Raw genomic sequence first — 16,111 nt, 5'->3', positions numbered from 1 at the left:
TTAAAGAAAGAGCAAGAACAGTCTACATTTAACTCTTCCTTAGTGCAGGAACTTCATAGTGCTTCCTTCTTGTTTGTCTCAAACCCTGCTGCCCTATCTCCCATTATGAAAACAGTGTAGTAAATCATAGTGAAAGCATCGTGAAGGGCCGTGAGTACTGTAGGCCCAGAGAAATATGATATTGCAAACCATTATAAACTGTAGAAAATGCAGTGTATAACCATGAGAAAAGTATGGAAAAACTAAAGCATTACTGCGCACATTTTTAAGTGTTCATTAACCTGTATTTACGTACAGAATCCCAAACAAGGTCCTATACAGTGCCCTGCTGTCAATCCCACAAGCTCAGCCTTGCCCTAAGGTGAAATTAGAGGCTTGTAATGAAACATAACAGTGTATATAGTGTGTAGTCCTGATTGCTCTCACTAACCATGAACTGAGCTTCAGCTCAAAGTAGGTGTGAGGTTAATCAGACTAAATCGAGTTTCATCAGATGTACATTAAGGAGTGGGCAGGAAACATGGGAAGTTATATTTTATTTTAAGTAAGACTGATCAACTTCCTTAGAAAACACCATTACGGCATTATGCAGGTTCCTGCATATGCAAACTGCCTTAGAGGCATTAATTCTTCTGCAGTTAATGCTGTAATAATATAAATGGCTTTGAATCTAAATACTGGCACTGGATCTAAGAACCATAAAATCATACAAATATTTTTACAGACAGAAATGTGATATTACCCTGCTTTTCCATGCTTATACTAGGCATTCAGTGTGGCTGTTCCATTGCTTTACCATACATGTTTGTTATTTACTTTCACTATTATTTCACAGTGCTTTACTACACTTTGCTTTGCTTTTGCCATGCAATATCACAGTCCACTTTTATAAGGGGAGATTCGCATGATGTTAAACAGTGGCTGTAAATAATAGTGCCCTTTGTAAACCAAGTAAATGAAAATCAGCTTCTCCAAAGAGCCTTTTTAGTATCTATTTAGGTCCTCTGCCATTCAAATTATTACAATAGGGCCCTGAATATTCTGTTAATACATTTCTGTGCTGTAAAAACACCAGAGACATTGAGCACAATACAGTAGATGGGAATCATCTGCTTTGGTTGCGTGTGGTACTGCAATCTGCTAATTCAATACAGAGATTTGTTTTTCTATATTGGCTCACACATGTTTTAAGTAGGTAATGTTATATAGTTCTCACAGGTCTCACACGTCAGGCACGCAGTACACTATTCATTTTCATTCATTACATTCTGCTGACATCTAGTGGTTTAAAATAGTAACTAATGGTCACAAGGTTCTCATTCTTAAGGGTACAAAGCGTCAACAACTACATCAGAAGCATTGGCCACAGGTGCTGATGGACCAGCATGTGAGGAGGTGCTTCTGTGTGTGGTCTCTGCATAGCTAAATAAAATACAGCACTCTCTCCTATTACAGTACTGCCATTTATTTCATATCTATAGGACAGTGCACTCATGTGGAGGCCTAGACTGTATTATGGCCCACTTTTAAAGATCTGTGTCTGTCTTCACAGCAATACTACGAAGTGCCCATTGCAATGAAGACAGTGTTTGGTTACATTGATATTTTTCAATCGCGTATCAAGGAAATGGAAAGACAGAAGAAAGAGGGGATATCGTGTAAGAAGGAAGACCGGCCCCGCTCCCTGGAAAACTTTTTGTCAAGGTAGCGCAGATCATGTCTTTCCATTCACAGCTTTTCATTTTTTCAGTTGAATGAGAGAAGAAATACAATTGTCACTATCAACATGGAAAACGTTTCAGGAATATAATCTGTATTTCATTTATAAAACAAAGACCAAATTCTTAAAAAAAAAAAAAAAATGTTTTGTTTTGGAGATTTTCTGGCTTTTGGTTGATTCTGATCATTCCTTGTTTATCAACAATTTTACTTTTTTTTTTTTTTTTTTTACCCATTATTTCGGATATTGCCCAAAAATACAGTTTTAGAGTTTTGATGCGTAGAGTCGTCTCGGAAACTTCTCACATCAAATAATAGCACAGATGTGAACCACAGTGTGCACTGTAGCTCTTGCACCAAAACTGATCTGTGAACAAGACTAAGTGAACACAATATAAGTAGTATTCTCAACACCAGTTTCATCTGTATTTATTTGTTAAAACCTAAAATCAGAAACACTATAATGAAAATCACAACAACCATTTAAATGGATGCTGTGAGTGAGGTGGATAACATAACATAATGTCTCATTGGCTGAAACTTTTGACTAAACATTGCAGGAGATTTTTAAAAGACTTTGGTAGTCATGTGTGTTATTGCAGACTACAGACTAGAACATTGTTCATATGACTCACATAGGGAAAAACACTGCTTACATCCTCTGGCCTTTGTGTTATTCTAGATCCAGCCACTCTTTCGTAGTCTTTGCAATTCACTCCCTTCTTGTTGTCAAAACCACCCATTTCTCATCAATAGCAGATTTTCAGTATTCATTCGTGTAGGCTGTACAGTATAGTTAGCATTCCTATTAGAAATATGACTCACAACAACTGTCAGGCCTCGCGGGGCCCCTGACCATTAGGGGTTGATGTGGGAGGTTGTCAAACTCCAGTGCTGTTCTCCCTATTGGTCCCCATTCAAGACCAGCAACTCATCGCAGCTGGGATTTGAATGAGCAAGAACTCGATCACATGACTCAGCGCTTGCGTATGTGCAGCAGTTTTCTAGGCTAGCCACTGGGGACCAAATATTCCACCAACTCCTCTGAGGAGTGTGTAGGACAATGTAGCAATATTTTTGTGGAAAGCCAGAGCCAGTTCAAGTAGGTAGTTGAGTTACGGAAATTGCAATCATCTACCTACTGGTATTCTGACTCAATAAAGAGCTGCATATACTGTAGTTACAACGAGATGTACTGTTGAGGGACCTTTCTGAGTATCTATGGTCTTCTTGTGCTATTGCTGTTCCCCAAGGTGATGCTGCAACCTTCATGGATGTACCTGGGAAACAGTTTTTTTTTTATTTATTGCTATTGCTACACTTTATACACCTTTACTACAGTTTACAGCTGTAAACTTTTATAAAGGCAAACATAGCAAGCTCTTCCCTCATTCCCACATACTTAGATACATCACATCCAATGATGTGTGTAAGTATGTACACACTACATCCGAACAATCGTTCACTCAGAACATGAGGAACAGTTCCACTAAGAAAGAGTAGCAGATAATCTCTTGACCCCTCATTGGACTCGGTCCATTGCCTGCAGGTTCCGCTGGAGACGGAGGCTGTTTCTTATATCTGCACCAAATGATGAAGAATGGGCCTACCAGCAGCAGCTGTACGCCTTGACTAGCCAGGCCTGCAACCTGGGTGAGTTCTGGATACATGTTTTGATCAGTTCAGAAAAAAGTTAGATATACATCCCACTGTTGTGTCTGAATAAATACAATAGGCACTCCTTTGTACATTTCAAAACAAAATCTTGTACTTCTTTTATTGTAATTTGGGAAGGTTTGGCTTCAGTGCAAAGCATCCTCAACTTTTCATTTTCAAAAAAGTGAAAAAAAAAACTTGTTGGAAACAAATCAAAGAACAATATTTTTAGTAAAAGCAAGGGAAAAAAATAATTTAAAGGGCTGAAATTTAGCAGGAACAATAACCGAACGTCTCTTTCCTGTAAGTAAGTTGTTTCCTGATAGTTTTATACTGTTCCACTTGTTTTATTCCTTACTGAAAATGTGCCTTTGTTTTTGCACTTTTTGCAATTAGTCCAACATCTTTTGTATCTACTGTTACATTCTACATTTACAATACCTCGGTGGGTTCTTACTAGTTTGTAGAATTAAAGGTTTTTCTTTGGCTCCTTATATTTGTGTTCCTACATTTTTCCAAAAGTAAGTCATTATAAACAACAATCCTGGAACAGTTGAGTGAATGGAAGTTTAGCACACTATCATTCCTTCTGGCATCTGTAATCACATGCAGGAGTAGCTGGATAAAATGTAAAGAACATCATTCTCAAACCAGCCATCTTTTGTAATTATTAGTGAACAAAACCAAAAACTTTATTAAGGCTGTACTGCTGTAGTGCTTTGGGTATTTATGAGAAACTTAAACTGTCAGAAAACAAATCAGCTTTTGAACTTAACTTATGTTTTTTGACTAATATTTTTCTGGTAAACTTAACAGATAGGAAAAAAATAGATTCAGGGCTCCTTGACTAAATGACTAGTCCGCTCAGATCTTTAGCACACAACACCACGTATCCATGAGTCAGCCCTGGTTTATCATGATCATCCATTTACAGACATATCGCACCAGAGCCAAACCATGTTCCTCCCAGAACATAGCTGAACATCACAACAAGTAATTGTTATACAATGAGTGGCCATGTAAAAATCATACACAACAATGGTACCCTGTGTTACAGAATGTCAGGGAAATACACCCTAGATCACAATATTACAGGGTAATTGAACGTTTGTGGAGGAACTACAATGAGGAACATTCGATTATGCATGAAAATAATGTATTAGTAAGAGCAAAATGTCCATGAGATTCTGCTAACATATAACATCACAGAATATAATCTAACAAAAAGTATATCTCAAGGGTTCAATCCTGGTTAAATAAATACATTTGTACATTTAAAAAATATTGATTTTAAGCTATTCATACAATTCAAGGAATTGATCTTTTAACCAGTTCTTAATCAGATCAAAGGGAGCATTTAGTTTAACAGAGAGATCCTCTCTTTTTAATAACACTTGCTACCTTCTCTGATCTACATGCCTATCTCTACATATTAGAAATGAAATATGGGGGTGTTCCACGTGGCGCATCCAGTAAAGGTGCTCCGCGTGGCGTGCAGGATGTGCCCTACAGCCTGGAGATCGCAGGTTCAGGCTATAAGTTCAGAATCCAGGCTATGTCATTGCCGACCGTGACCGAGGGTTCCTAGGGGGTGGCGCACAATTGGCCGAGCGCATCCCGGGTAGGGGGAGGGCTTACGGCAGGGCAATCCACGGTTCACTGCCCACCAGCGCCCCCTGTGGCTGATAGGGTGCCTGCGGGTCCGCAATGGAGCCATTCAGATCTGTGTTGTCCTCCGGCACTATAGGTCTGGTGGCATCACTGATGATCCGCAGTGCGTAAAATGATGGATTGGCAGGAGCATGTTTCAGAGGACGCGTGTTTCAGCCTCGTTTCCCGAGTCGCCGGGGGTTGCAGCAGTGACCCGGGATAATAAGAAAAGCTATACAGGCTTTAGGCTTGTGAGTTGGAGGACGCTCATACGCCCTTAAGAGTGTCAGTGCTGTGTGGGGACTCGCTGCGGTGAGGAGAAAAAAAAAGCATAATTGGACATTTCAAATTGAGGGGGAAAAAAATGGGTCTCTCTAAATTTAAAAAAAAAAAGTTAATAAATGAACTACAATTCCATCTGCCATATTAGATTGACTACATCTGAAAGACCGAAACAAATAAAACCCTTACGTGAAAAAATGATCAAGAACAAATGCCGGGGTTGAACACTGGGCCCCCTCAGCTTCAGAGTTCCACTTTAACTACTGCATTCACACATCTTTATGCAGAGAGCCGAGGGGCATAATTCAAATATATTAAAAAGCAGTTAATAAATGTTTCCATTAACCAAAACTGCACCTTGTTTTACTTGAGTGAATAGCTTATTTGTGAACTGAGAGCAGGCATTAAGGGGGCCCCTAATTGGATATCTTGATTTGTAACTTAGTAGAGCGCCAAGAAAACTGGGTGTATGTATAAGGTAACACAGAACTGTTTATTAGTAACACTCAGTACTGGAGGGGCAGCTTTCAGTATGGGTAATGAGCATTTCTCGGGGAATGGTTTTCATGGATACTGTAAACCCACTTTTATATATTTGGACCATGACAGTGAATACTGTAGTCTTAACGTTTGTGTCTCTTTTCCCTCTGTAATGGTACATTAAGAAATATAACATGTTACTTTTTAGGTTAACTTGTATGTGATTTGTTAATGACTTGGTAATAAATGCCAATCAGCACATTCATTTCTGTATTTCTAAATGCAATGTCACATCTTGATTCAAAAGAGTGGACACACAGACAGAAGGTCCTCATAATCTTGCACTGTGAGCTCACATCTTGCCCTGTAATTGTATTTACAGATGGGGGATATATATCACTACTGAATCTACCGTACGCACCATACATATCATCAATGTTACATTTAAAGGGTTTGTTAAAACCTCCCTCCCTGTCTGAATCAACACCACATAAGCTGCTGCCCTGGCTGAATGACACAATTCTATCTATATCTAAATTCCGGTTTACAGGACCTTACTATTTCCAAGGGACCAAAGCAACTGGAAGCATCATTTGTTTTTTAGTTTATACTTCTGTGTTATGACAAAAAAAACTTAGCTTTGCATGGTGCTGAGGCATCCTAGTAATTGCCTCATTGTTAATATGAACAGTAACCTTTTTTTCTGTTTTCCCAGGTCTGCGACACATAGCTGTTCTGAAGTTGGTTGGTGTGGACCTTGAGGCTGGGGGAGTTTTGGAATTATTTCCTATTAACGGTAATGATACTGGTGTACTTCAATCAATGACCACTCTGGAAACAAGTATTGTTAATCTGCTACAAACACTAAACAATTTCACATTGTGTTGTAGTCCACTAAATAACACTAGACCTGTTTAGTTTGTTACTACCAACCAAATACCTACGTTTTTAAGTTTCATTCAACATTGTTGTTGAAGACCAGACAAGCATGAGTTAAATACTGCAAGGAGGTTTATACAGTACTATGCTGTGTTTACAATAGTTGTTATAGTTCACTACAGAGTTTAACAATTTAGCACCACTTACAAATTCTGCCGTTTGTGCTGATGGTTTTAGTGTAGAAGTCACCTGTCTGATTTTAACTGTGCTGATACCAACAGAATGAAAGCTCATACAGCAGACTTTTGAACTGTCAACTGCTTGAAGTGACAGAATCTATGCCTCCAAACTCTATGGTTTCATGAGTCATATCAGGTCAAATTGTTTTTATATAAAAAAAAGAAAGCTTTGGAAACAAAATGTTTCTAAAAAATATATTTTTGTCCATGTCTAAAGGAGTAACTATTTACCAAGGTGCTGGGGAAAATAGCAGAACTTTTTTTGTATTGACACAGCTGGACTAAGGTTAACCCAAGAAAACAGTCTGTAATTGTGGTCAAACTGACATTAAGAGTTCAAGGGCATTGTGGCAGAGCAGAGCTCTGCCCTATATAGATTGGCAGGGATGGGGTTAAATTCCCCTACCTGCCTGGGTTTATTGTGTTCAGGTGGCTGGGGTTGATTAGAGTAATTAACGATCAATCAGCACCCAGCCGCCTGACATAAAAGGAGGCCTCAGCTTCCCATTAGGGAAGTACTCACACATTTGTTGGCAGGGGATGGAATTTGGGTTCCACCTGATGGAAATGGTATTTGCATTGATATTGTGCAATGCAGTGCATTATAGTGTTATTTTTTAGAAGAAAAAAAACCTGGGTTCATCCTCAGTATTGGGCTGCTCTGCAGTGTCCAAACATCACACAGGATCTTTGTTGGAATCAGTATGTACGATGGACAGGGAAAAATACAGATGAAACGGCTCATCATGTCAAGAAATAATAACGACTGAATGGATTAACATTCTTTAAGACATGTTCCAGCACCTTGTGGAGTCTATACCATATCATGTCAAGGCTGGAATCAGGGAACAGCCCAACCCCAAATTAGGTGCAAGCCCTAATACAGTTTCTATGGAAGGAATGTGTGGTATGGATGTTAGATTTGTTTTTTGCTGCTGATCTGTATGATCTGGACCAGCGGTCCATGCTCCTCGACCGGACGGAGATCGATGTTGGCTCTGGCTATGGAAGTACTTGCCGATCTGAAATGATTGGAGAGAAAGACGGTTCTGGAGACGACAGTGGTGAGACCATCCTATATGTTAGTTAATACAGGATCGATCAGCGGTTTGCTACTATCTGCTTGGAATGGAAAAGGTGAACTCAGATTCAGAGATTTGGGTTTCACAACTTCAGTCATTCTCCTAATAGTGGAACTCCTTAACTCATAATCAAGACAGATTTCCAGTCTTGTACCACGTCTCTCACCATGTGTTAATGTTTGTAATATCTGAGAGGATGAGCAGACATACGACTAGATTGCTGAGGAAGTCAAATGGATATGGCTGCCATGATCTGAGTATCGGAGGCAAGCTGGAGCATTGGAAGCTCTGGAGAAGGACAGTTGTAGATTTAAGCGGTAAATTAAAGCAACTTTTGCCTGCTGCAACAGTAAGCAGATCTGAAGATAGAGCCGAGATCTGCTGTAGTAAGGAGCGATTAAGAGTAGAGGACAAGATCTGCTGAGCAGTTGAGCAGTGCAGAAGTCTGCATTAGAAGTAGATAATACTGAGTTTCCATCGGAGAAATGAATGAGATATCGTTGAGGAGAATCCGGCAGAGAGGTTTCCTGATCTGAATTGGAGTTGGTTCATGCTGCAAATTAAGAGTTTTAAATTTTGCGCAGAGAACGGGTCGCAGCATATGCAAGAAAGCAAAACACTAGACAGAGAAGGAGTGTGAGATTGGGGTTTAAATAGGAGGTTAATGATGATAGACATTAATTAATTAAGGTGCCCAGCTACCACCCCCCGAATTTCACTTTAAGGCTAACATTTCATGAATTATAATGTATAATTACATCTACAATTGTGCAGCTGTGCCACCATTGTAATTGCAATTAATTACAAATGACGTAATTAAAACTTTAATTTACCCCAGGCCTGAATACCACCATGAGTATCATTCTGAAATCTGTTGTCCTGTCTGTGTTTATAGGTAGTGCTACTGTGGAGAGAGAAGGACTTTCACTCTCCCTGGTGAAGGACATTAGAAATTACTTCCAGATAAGTCCTGAATATTTCTCAATGCTCCTAGTGGGGAAGGATGGAAATGTTAAATCCTGGTACCCGTCGCCAGTGGCATCTATGGCCATCATCTACGACCTTCTAGACTCCATGCAGCTCCGGCGTCAAGAAATGGCCATTCAGCAGTCACTGGGCATGAGGTGCCCTGAAGATGAATATGGGGGGTATGGTTACCACCATGGATACCAAGAGGGCTACCAGGAGGATCACCACCACAGTTACCGTTGATACTATTACTAAGTGGAACAAATGAAACTCTTGACTTTTTTTTAATTAAATTCTACAGGGTTGAATATTTACTTACTTGCAAAGTTTCATTCCAATAGTACCAGAACTTTTTTCTACTTATTTGTAATGCTTGTTTGAATTAAAGCACCAATGTGAGTAAGAGTGGATAAAGTGATCAGGCAGCTGTGAAAGGGTTATTTCTAAGCCATGGACATTGTATTGTAGACAAATAAAAAAGAAAGACACTTTTAATTTTTTTTTTATGTTACATTTGTATTTATTGGATATTGACTCCTTATTTCATATATTAAAAGCAGGTATGGATCACAGCTGTATCACTCTTCAGATACTGTACCGCTGATACAACATGAAAAAGGAAAGTCAATATTTGAAAACATGGAATGTGTCTTTTTTTATGCATGGATGTGTTCTAATACAAACTTATAAGCTATCAAAAGCACATGCAAGACAGAGTAAAAACTGTTTATAATCAGCCATTTAAAAAATGTAATTTTTGCTGACAAATGTGGGGTAAATTTCATATTAGGAGGGCATTGCAACAGTAACACCTGCTTTACTGTAGATAACAAAGTCTAGCGCAAGGTACCATCTGCAACATTCTTGGGTCTAGTCAGCCCAGAATACAGGAGAGTAGCGCAATGCAGGTCATGAGTATAGGAGGGTCTAAGGCAGAGGTTTATACACCAATTAGCATGCGTTATTCTGGACATAAGAAGGATATTTAGTTATTGCTTTCTTTTTAAAACTGATCATTTAACCGTGCACATGTAAACAGATTTGGTAAGCTATTAAAAAAAAAAAAAAACACAAAAAGTAGTCCTGTTTCTCCTTTAGGTTTTTTATAATTATGTATTTATTTATATATTACAACATTGTGCCAAGACAAACATTACAGTAGTTAAAAATAAGACAGAAACCGGTTTTCAAAAAAATGAAATGTGACCTTGGAGAATGCCACAAGCTGCACAACACAAAGAATACTTAGCATGTTTACAGTCTTCCCACAGTTTAAATGCACATTTAATTATATAAATAAAAGCCACTCAAAAATGGAAATGAATCAATGATAGCGAACACTTTTGACTAATAATGATTCGGAATGTCTTGTTGTAAATTGTGGCTGTGTTGTATGAAATGGGTGCAGGAAACAGTACTGTCACAATGTCCACTGCCTGAGCAATGTGCAGGAATGTCCTTGGCACCTCACATCAATTCCTTTTATAACCGTTATCTTTTTATATTTCCAGCTGTATTGCTCTCATCACAGACAAGTGAAGTTCACTTGACAACATGGCTTCACAGCACCAGCACAGGTCACTGATGCTCTTAGTATCTGAGCATGTTAGAGATGCAGAAGCTGAAACGAATGTACAGTGTCAGAGTTCGTGTTGGGCTTGGTTAGCCTCTTCAGTTCCTCTCCATCCTAAAATCTAAAGGAAAAAAATGTGTATGAAAAACATAGAGTAGGTAGCCTCATATATGTTTAACATTTCCCTTACTGTTTTATGGCATTTAAAATCCTTCTGAATGGTTCTGTTGCTCCATTTTCTCTAGAGTTGTCTTTGCCCTGGTTTGAGATGTTTGAGTTCTAGAGAACCCTGCCCGGACCCCACCTCACAATTTTATACAATATACATACCCTACAGTACTTTATTCTTGAATGCCCACCCCTTGTGTGTTTATTATGTACCATTATTTGGGGCTTGAACTCAGTTTAATTTGCAGCTGAACTCTGGAAGTTTTGTAGACATAAAGCTTAATGTTAATCTAACCCCAAACCATACAAGGGTTAAAATTGTGGAATGTTTCTTGACCTAATGTTTGCTTTGAGCCAGTAAGTAATTATAGAATGCTTTAATTGCAAGGTGTTAGAATAGTAGGAACAACACTTCCCTCCATACAAGGGAGACAGATTCAATGCTTCTAATGGAAATCCTTAACCTCCTTTTCATCTTGTATAGCGGTATTTGACTTTCTGTAATGCAGCTTGCATAGATACACAAAGAAACAGTAATATACAGCTATGGCCAAAAGTTTAGCGCACCTAGAATTTTATGATTAAGAATAAAATAAATAAATAAATATACCGGAATATATATATGCAATATATATATATATATATATATGCAATTCAGCTGCTATATATATATATATATATATATATATATATATATATATATATATATATATACAAGGTTTATACCTTACATTATATATATAATGTAAGGTATAAACCGTGACGGACCGTGAGGTTCCCCTGATATATGCAACCTGATCTCACAGCAAAAATGTTACCATGGTAACGTTTTCACTGGGCTGTGAAACGTTACTTACATAACGTTTTTATTAACCACAATGCTTTGCAGGTGAAATTGTGATCTTTTCAAAACATACATTCCAATTGTTGCATTTATACCCTGATGTTTTCAAAACGTATATTTCAATTGTTGCAATTATACCGATTATTTATTTGATTTAGAACGACCATTTTGTTTGCTTTTAAACTAATTAAATTGTTACCAAAAAAAAAGACTATTCCATGTCCTTTCATTTGAATTCCATACATGGGCTTGTTGTACAAGTGATAAAATATACACTGTGTTTGTTTTCATTATACATTTACACGAAACCTCGCTTAATATAATTGTAAGAGTGTCAGCACTGTACTTGCACCCAGAGCGCGTCTCCCGCTGAAAATAAAAATACAGGTAACAACAAAACAGTGTTCGGTTCAGTATCTTAAAACAAATGAGATTAATGAAGATTAATAATTCTGCTCAAAGATCTCGCCTGAATGACAAGCATCTACATTCCGTGCTAAAGATCGTTCAGCACAAAACGTGAATCCCGATACTGACAAGCTTGTTGTGGTGCCAGATTTCTTCAGTAAATGAGAACGCAGAGGGCAGCAACTAGGTAAGACAGATAACATGTTTTAAATTAATAAGTCATATGTAAAATACATGTGTATGTATTAAAAACTGTGAGTATAAACATGCGTTTTCTATATCACCTATTAAAATGCATGTGTATATGTAAAAGGTGTGCATTTTGTGGCCCGCGATTCAGACGTTAAATTAAGATATGGCCCTTGGTAAAATCGAATTTGACACCCCTGTGCTGGAATAAAACTTTTGAGTTGTAGCCGATAGTTTGTCTTTCTTTTTAATATTGGTGTTGTTTAAAATGTAACCGTCATAATGACTGCCGGCGGCATTTTAGGTCTGAGTATAACCGTGGCGGTTCTAGTGTTAAATGATGACAGACAAAGTCAAGGGTTTGCCTGAAAAAAGGGTGCTGCGTAAGTCCACTGTAAAGCCTTTTTAATTCTTCATACAAACACACATTAACCTTTAAAGCTGAAGTATATTGTAAAAAAAAAAAGGACTTTAACTTAATTGGAAAGTGTAATCAATTAGAGTCTGTATTGTCGGATCCAGAACGAAAAGCGCTTACAATGTATTCAATCAATGCACAGAGCAACTACTGTACTGCACAGCTTGTTCTACCCACCTGAAGCGCGAGTTTTGAAAACTCTGGCATTATTTGCACATGGTTATTTTATTTAAAATTTTTTGCATATGGTTATTAGAAACAGTGAAAATGTGACATTCAGCTAAAAGCGGGGGTGGGGCGATAGATCACATGGGCGTTGACTCTGCAGAATCCGGTATATGTATGTGTGTGTGTGTGTGTGTGTGTGTGTGTGTGTGTGTGTGTGTGTGTGTGTGTGTGTGTGTGTGTGTGTGAAAAAAAATAGATATTTTATTTAACATCATGTAATTAAAGAAACTACAAAACAAGATTACAAAAGATTCCTGGAAGCCATAATAGTACTACAGTGTTTCATGTCAGATGTCAAAATGTCACATTTTTCAATTTGTCAGTTTTTCGCTAAGTATATGGAAAACAATTCAATATGTTAGTGTAGCATTATTCAGCAGGTTTCATTCGACTTTATGGCGCAAAATTAGTTATTCTATAGGGTGATGCAAAACTTTTGGTCATAGCTTTATACTGTATATTAAAAAATATGGGTATGGTTGATCTATGCAATAAAAACCTCAAGTAATCCAATATGAGCAAATTGTTTTATGTTGTTCTAGCAGGACGTCTGGTAAGATCAGTGACAATGCATAATGTGTTTCCCTGGGAAATCTGAAACGCAGCTTTGCCAACTAAAAGAAATACTGCTGCTTTGACTGGCCTTGAAGAATCCACTGAAGTGACATACTGCCCTCTGCAGGCTCTCTATAATATTTTTTACTGGTGAAAATGAAGACACCCAGTTTTAGCATGGCGTAACACCATTAAACTTTTAGACAAAGCTTCCACAGAAATCCACAGAAGGTAATACAGCTGTATCAATTTAAACTTGATAATATTCGCTCAATTATGGCGATTTAGCCTAACTGAACACAAATTTATTTTAATGAGAGGAAGTACCCGTACAACATTCATGACTCTGAACCATGCTACATCAGCAGGGTTATAAGAGAGGCAGTATGAAGCAATACATAAGCTTCAAATAACAATCACTGCATTTCCACAAATACAGCACATACAGCTCAAAGTGGAAATGTGACACTTTCCTACTAAGTGATTGCAGAGCTAGAAATACGACTACTATTGCAATGACGCACACTTCTCTTTACACTGCAATCTAGACCAAAGGGATTTATAAAAATAACTCGATTCTGTCCACAGCAGTTCTCTAAGAAATTTGTTTCAAATTAGACAATGGTCAAAAACCGTAGTGGCCCTGTGGTGAACTTGTGTCGACCTGCACACTTACCCCTCTGGACTGTTCATAGATTTCACCATTGATGACCCTCAGCATCTCTTGCTGCAGAGTGTTTGTTCTCTGTGTCCTGAGGCTTGCTGGCGTTGTAAATGAATATAGCCATCAGCACAACAGGGGCTTGAACAAAAAAATCCAGGGAGGGCTTGAAGTCAAATATAAAGATTGAAGCTGTGGTGATGAGAATGGTGGTTACCTGGCCTGTGAGTACATGGAACATGTTGTCCCTGAATTTCAGGATGAATGCCACCGACAATCCCAGGGCAGCCGTGACAAAGGTGAGGGCCAGCGAGTAGACATTGTGCCCAAGGAATAACCCACAGTGTGGGGCTAGGGACCGGTAGTCAGAGTTTAAAACCAATGTGAGGCCATTAAAAGCCACCCCGGAGATGTACAGCTTGCTGTTCTGTATGAAGATGCTGTAGAGTTGCTGTTCAGGGGCTTGTCTCCCAGCTGGAGGGAAGGACAAAGGGATTGGGGTGAAATCCATGTGCACCGATGGTGTTCTGACTCTCTCCAGTCCCGGTTTTCATGGCCACAAAGGAGAGAAACAGGATCACAAGAGAAGCCCACTGCACCCAAGATAAACGTCTCCTGCACAGTGGAAGTTCAGTGAATGGAAATGAAAAGGGTGGAATCTGCATCAACAGTTTGGTCATTTCATTCATTTCTATTTTCAGAACAGTATGCTTCTCTATAAATATGCTATTTTATATTTTTGTGGGGGCAACAAAGATTTTACTGCTGCAAGATAAACCAACAATCACACCTGTTTTTGATATCTGTGCCAATTCTACCAAATTCTTTTATGGCTTTGTGAATTGAATTCTGTTCAGCTGGAAGACCCTGCATATGTTCTAGGGCCAGCAAGGACAGCACTGAAGTCTGTGAGGTGTTTCAGAATTTCTGGAGGAATTTGTGACCTTTCAAGGATTGTTTTCATTATGGGTCTGAATCTAGAGTTCGGGAGTCAACAGGCAAGCAGAAGTAAATGAACAGGGAGATGCAGATGTGATATATTACAGAAGACAAATCAAAGATGAATTAATATTGCTACATTCGTCCCCCGTCCCCCCCCCAAATTACTGTCAACCCTCCCTACATCTCAAATGATTGAGTTTGCTCTACTCACTTTAGCATGATCCTAAAGAGAAATGCTGTTGTAATGATGACAAAATTGGAAAACAACACTGCCATAACCTGTATTAAGAAGAGAAAATATAGAAACAGAAACTTAGTAATCATTATACAGTGTATAATGTATATGTTGCAGGCTGCTCTAACTGTACTAGCCAGGATTTTGAGCTCTACTGAGACCACTCCTTTCAAGATTAACTTGGCATGAGTTTTAAACAGAGTTATAAACTAACGTACTGTTCTTGTTATTTAGATTCGCTTTGTATCATTTTCTGTTTAAGTTGAAGATTAACTCATTATGTATATGAAATATCTGTTACCTTCACTGTTATTTTCTGTTTTGTATCATCCTGTTTTTTTTTTGTTTTTTTTTGTTTTTTTTTTAAATCTATTAATTTTTTTATTCCACTAGGGGCAGTGTAAACAGGCTGGCTTTGTGGTGGCGTCAGGCCAGGAAGAGAATAGCACACACAGACACAATACTGCAGGGTATGAAAGCGCTACAACAAGTTTTAATTATAAATAAAAAGATTTAACAAAACAGAAACATTTTACAAAACAAAATGGCTCTTTGGGCAAACCTAACAGACAAAACACAAAACAAAGTGAACACCAAATCAAACAAGTATCGTGCTGGTTCAAAGCCAGCACGAGTAGCAATTGTTTACTTTCAATATCTGTTCTTGTCTCTTTCCTCCTGTGGACAACCCATCCCATTCAGCCAAAGCTGCAGGTCTTTTATATTGTGGCCGAGGGGTCAACTGGCTATCAATTACCCCTCAATCATATTCGGCACGGGTTTTATCAAATGCGCGGTCAACAACCAGGTTATCAATAATCACACGCATTCTCACAAATTTATCTGGATGGTGCACTTTAACCCCATCCAGGCTGTAAACAATAATAACACAACAAATACAAAATAATACTCACACAAAGGGGCGGGGCATATC

General features: G+C 38.4%; 2 protein-coding genes across 2 annotated transcripts in view; one reads left to right on the top strand and one right to left on the bottom strand.

The window, feature by feature from the left end:
• The window catches only part of LOC121327862 (coiled-coil domain-containing protein 80-like), an 18,242-nt gene extending 8,000 nt beyond the window's left edge, over window positions 1–10,242 (top strand). Inside the window, exons 4-7 of the mRNA XM_041272142.1 lie at window positions 1,553–1,704; window positions 3,269–3,372; window positions 6,503–6,583; window positions 8,883–10,242. Of these exons, the coding sequence (XP_041128076.1) occupies window positions 1,553–1,704; window positions 3,269–3,372; window positions 6,503–6,583; window positions 8,883–9,199 (654 nt within the window). The 3' untranslated portion in view covers window positions 9,200–10,242. The remainder of the gene's footprint in view (window positions 1–1,552; window positions 1,705–3,268; window positions 3,373–6,502; window positions 6,584–8,882) is intronic.
• Window positions 9,338–15,218, bottom strand: LOC121327514 (probable UDP-sugar transporter protein SLC35A5). The gene is given in 5 exon segments (XM_041271584.1): window positions 9,338–10,643; window positions 14,016–14,081; window positions 14,083–14,474; window positions 14,518–14,615; window positions 15,154–15,218. Coding segments are annotated over 5 exon segments (702 nt in total). The 3' UTR covers window positions 9,338–10,562.
• Window positions 15,219–16,111: the final 893 nt, after the last annotated feature.

Source organism: Polyodon spathula, chromosome 15 (genome assembly GCF_017654505.1).
Source record: "Polyodon spathula isolate WHYD16114869_AA chromosome 15, ASM1765450v1, whole genome shotgun sequence".
Classification (NCBI taxonomy): domain Eukaryota; kingdom Metazoa; phylum Chordata; class Actinopteri; order Acipenseriformes; family Polyodontidae; genus Polyodon; species Polyodon spathula.
The sequence above is the reverse complement of the archived record's forward strand: the minus strand, read 5'-3'. Positions and strand labels throughout refer to the sequence as shown.